A 4,792-nucleotide genomic window follows, 5' to 3' on the forward strand; every position below is an offset into this window, starting at 1 on the left:
GGCGGGGCACTGCCCAGGAAAGATGGCAGAGTGGTCTCATACCAGGAGACCTGGGCATTCCTGAAACTCGGGTCTGTCTGGGGAGCTTGGTTCCAACTTACTTGACGAGCAGGACGCGGGCCTGCAGATTTTTGATGTAGTGCATAAACAGCTCCCTGCTGACGAAATCGAGGCAGTGCTCTGCCTGCAGAGACAAAAAACCCCAGTGAATTCTCGCCACGAGGCCCCAGGCGCTGCTGTGAGTGGAAACCCAGCTCTCTTGGGAGCAGTAGACACCCACCTCGGGCACCCAACCAGGACCAAGCCCACTGCCTAGCCACATCACCACCTCAAGAGAGGCTTCACCTCCCTCAGACTGGAGACTTTAGTCCCCGTAATCGTTCTCCCTCCTCCTGGGCTCATGGCTGCCCAGGCAGACGACATGTCCAGGCCCCCCTCTGCCAGGTGAGGCCATGCAACTACATGCAGAGAAGTGACCCGGGTGCTTCGGGCCAAGGTTTTAGGACGGAGGTGTGACACGGGAACCATACGTGGCTGCTGAGGGCTTGGCATGGGGCTTGTCCAACCTGAGACATGCTGTCTCACTGGATTTTAAAGACTTAGTGTGAAAAAATAATGTCAAATATCTCGACTATTTTTTTATGTTGATTCCATGATGAAGTGACAACACCTTGGATACACTGAGTTAGAAGGTATTATGAAAGTTGACTTCACCTGTTTCTTTTCACTCTTTTTGTATGGCCACAAGACGGTGAGACTTTAACATGAGCTCACATCATACTTCTATTGGACTGCGCTGCTCTGGGCTGAGAGCCCTCTGAGGGAGGGCACTCAGGATTTCCTGTGTCCACAGCTCTCAGCACACGTGTGACAGGCACGGGGTTCAGTGAGTGTGTGCCGAGTGGGTTAATTCAAGAGCGCCCCCACATGGACTGACTGTTAATGTCCAGTTCCCCTACAGCATCTAGAGGAAGCTGCACGCACACACAGCCAAGAAAACTCATCTTTGTTCTGCTCTGACCCCTCCCAGCTATCTCCTTCTCCTCAGAGAAACAGAGGTCCCCCTGTCAACCACAAGGCCTGCTGGGTGAAGATTTACTGAGGATCCAGACATGCCACATGTTATCCCCTCCCCAGAGGATCCCAAAGGCAAAGCAACTGTGTCTCAGTCAGCAGCTGACCGGCTTCCCAGGTGGCTCAACGGTGAAGAATCCATCTGCCAAGGCAGGAGAGGTGGGTTCCATCCCTGGGTTGGAAAGATCCCCTGGGGAAGGAAATGGCAACCCACTCCAGTATCCATGCCTGGAAAATCCCATGGACGGAGGAGCCTAGCGGGCTATAGATAGTCCATGGGGTCACAAAAGAGTTGGACATGACTTAGCGACTAAACAACAACCGGTGAGACAGGAGATGGCGCCAGACTCAGCTCAGCATGGACTGCCCCCCACCCCTAGTCTCTTATTTCAGTCGGTTCAGTCACTCAGTCATGTCTGACACTTTATGACCCCATGGACTGCAGCACGCCAGACTTCTCTGTCCATCACCAACTCTCGGAGTTTACTCAAACTCATGTCCATTGAGTCAGTGATGCCATCCAACCATCTCATCCTCTGACATCCCCTTCTCCTCCTGCCTTCAATCTTTTCCAGCATCAGGGTCTTTTCCAGTGAGTCAGTTCTTTGCATCAGGTGGCCAAAATATTGGAGCTTCAGCTTCAGCATCAGTCCTTCCAATGAATATTCAGGACTGATCTCCTTTAGGATGGACTGGTTGGATCTCCTTGCAGTCCAAGGGACTCTCAAGAGTCTTCTCCAACACCACAGCTCAAAAGCATCAATTCTTTGGTGCTCAGTCTCTCAGCCTTGCTTTAATTTTGCTTCTCCCACCAGGACTGGGACCCTGTGGCTTGATGGCCCAGGCAGGCCCTCAACAGAATTACAGGCAGGTCTCTGAGGCAGAGGTTGACGGATATCACCTCCATGCACGTCTCCAGATGTGAAAACAGAACACAGATCTGGGTTTGTGGAGCGCTTTCCTCAAAGGCAACCATATGAAGGCTCCAAAAAGCCTTTGAGGACAGCTGCTGGCCGCATCTTATCTCCTCCGTCTTTTTTCCTTTTCCTCTCCATCCCTCTCTGACCGTCTTTTCCCAGTCTGCTTTCATTCCCTGATCTCTACTTTTCTTCTGTAAGTCAAGTGTGAGTTTCCCAGGTGGCTCTGCAGTAAAGAACCCACCTGCCAATGCAGGAGATTCAATGGGTTTGATCCCTGGTATGGGAAGATCACCCGGAGACAGAAATTGCAGCCCACTCCAGTATTCTTGCCTGAAAAATCCCATGGACGGAGGAGCCTGATGGGCTATAGTCCATGGGGCTGCAAAAGAGTCAGATGACTTAGCAACTCAACAACAACAATAAATTCAAGTATAACTTATAATGAAGTGCACAGATCTGAGTGTTACCTCATCACGGCCTCTGACACACGGATACATGTGTCACGTAAGGATGTAACCATGACCCAGATGGAGGCTGGAACTGCTCAGCAACCAGCCGGCTCCCTCTGGGGGTCTTCTCCAAGGACACCACCTGCTCTGACCTCTAGCTCCCTAGATCAATTTTGCCGCTGTTCGAACTTCATATAGGAGGAGTCACAGTGTTCTTTTTGAGTTCGGGCTTCTTTTGGTCTGTATGTGTGTTTTTCACATTCCTGTATGAATGTGTGGCAGTTTATGCATTCTGTTGTTGATAGACATTTGGGTGATCTCCACTTTGGGGCTATTATGAATCAAGCTGCCGTGTCTTCTGGAGCACACACACGCAGTGCTGCCGGCTGTATATCTAGGATTGAGATTGCTGGGCAGAGAATTTGCATATATTTTCCTTCGGTAGTTACTGCCAGTTTTCCAAAATGGCTGCATCAACTTACACTTCCTCCCGCAGTGTGGGACATTCTGGATTCTCCACATCCCCACCGAGACTTGGTATTTACTGTCACCACTTCGGTTTTAGCTGCTCTGGAGCGGGTGTGGAGGTCTCTCACTGGGGCTTTGATTTGCGTTGCCCTAATAACTGATGGCGTCCAGCACCGTTCATGTGCTCACCGGCCATCTGGATGGCCTCTTTCAGAAAGGGCCTGTTCAGATCTTTCGCCAGTTTTTAAAAATGAGGTTGTCAGCCTCTAATCTTATCGATTTGGAGAAGTTCCTTACATATTCCAGACATGAGTCCCTCAGCAAACCTGTGTATTTATTTACTTATTTGGCTCTGTCATGTCTTAATTGTGGCACATGGGCTCTAGTTCCCTAACCAGGGATCAAACCTGGGCCCTCTGCATTGGGGGCGCAGAGTCTTAGCCACTGGACCACAAGGGAAGTCCCCTTTTTCATTAATATTCTGTTTTTTAAAAAAATATTTATTCGTATTTATTTATTTGACTGCACTGGGTCTTAGTTGCAGCATGTGGGATCTGGTTCCCTCACCAGGTATCGAACCCAGGGCCCCTGAATTGAGAGAACAAAGTCTTAGCCACCAGGGAAGTCCCTCTTTTTTTTTTTTTTTTACTATTCTATTTTGATGAATAAAAATTCTAAATTTTAATAAAGCTGTATCTTTCAACATTTTCATTGATTCATGGTGTGTGTGTGTGTGTGTGTGTGTATTAGTCTACTTAAAACATATTTGTCTACCTCAAGGTCATGAAACCATTCCCTAATTTTTCTTCTAGAACATTACTGTTTCACCCTTCATATTTGATCTACGATCCATGGTGAATTAATTTTTTGTATATTGTGTGAGGCAGGGACCTGGGGTCATACTTTTCCATCTAGAAAACCCACTGCCCGCCCCCCAGTGAACTGAGGTGGTGCCTTTATTATAAGCTGGGAGAGCCTCATTCATAACTTTCATAATTAAATTCCCAAAGTATTCTACAAATTCATCCCAATATAATTTTTAACAGAAGTCAATGATTCTAAACTTCATTCAAAAGTGAGAATATGCAAGAAAAAGCAAGAACATGTGTGAAAGAACAAGGAGAGTGGACTAGTTCTGGTATCAAAACGTGTTAGAAAGAAACAGGAATCAGAACGTGTGACTTGATGCGGACAAAGAGATTGATGGGACATAAAAAGCAGGGACAGGCCCATCCTAGAATTTGTCTCTTTGGTGACTTAGTTTCTGCCCCAAGGGGAGTCTTCCCATCTGTGGGTGGCCCTCTCCCTTGGGCCCTGTGATGACCACACGGCTCCCCCTGCAGAACAGCTGTGGGCACAGTCCCCGAGGCTGGAAGGGCATTTCCAAACACCCTCAAAAACAAACTGACTTCCCTGTGGTCCAGCGGTTATGAATCCGCCTCGCAATGCGGGTGATGCAGGTTCGACCCTGGGTGGGGGAACTAAGACTCTAAGCAGAGCAACTCAGCCCACGCACCCCAACGGCTGAGCCCACAAGACACAGTGAGGACTCCTTGTGCTGCAACTAAGAACTGACGCAGCCAAATAAATAAACAAGTAAATAAATAGTCTAAAAAATAATAAACTGGCAAGAGTAGTACTACTGCAGAAACTGAAAAAAAAAAAACCCAAACTGCTCTGGAAAGCGGACAGCTGGGACAGCAGCCTGACTCAGCCCCAGGGGGGCCAGCCAGGAGACTCCCTGGAGGAAGACTTCTCCATCAGGGCCTCCAGGATCCTGCTGATTAGGATCGAGCCATAAGCTCCGCCTCCCCCGCCAAGGATGGGCACCCAGAAGACAAGCCACAGAGAGTGAGCCCCGTGGTGGGGACGGCCCTGGAT

General features: G+C 48.9%; 1 protein-coding gene across 2 annotated transcripts in view; it reads right to left on the reverse strand.

Moving 5' to 3' along the window:
- The window catches only part of SERHL2 (serine hydrolase-like 2), a 21,093-nt gene that overhangs the window by 2,755 nt on the left and 13,546 nt on the right, over positions 1-4,792 (reverse strand). For both annotated transcript variants that reach the window (XM_010843652.1, XM_010843651.1), the window contains one exon: positions 102-184. In XM_010843652.1, coding sequence (XP_010841954.1) covers positions 102-184 — 83 coding nt within the window. The remainder of the gene's footprint in view (positions 1-101; positions 185-4,792) is intronic.

Source organism: Bison bison, unplaced genomic scaffold (genome assembly GCF_000754665.1).
Source record: "Bison bison bison isolate TAMUID 2011002044 unplaced genomic scaffold, Bison_UMD1.0 scf7180017864184, whole genome shotgun sequence".
Taxonomy (NCBI): domain Eukaryota; kingdom Metazoa; phylum Chordata; class Mammalia; order Artiodactyla; family Bovidae; genus Bison; species Bison bison.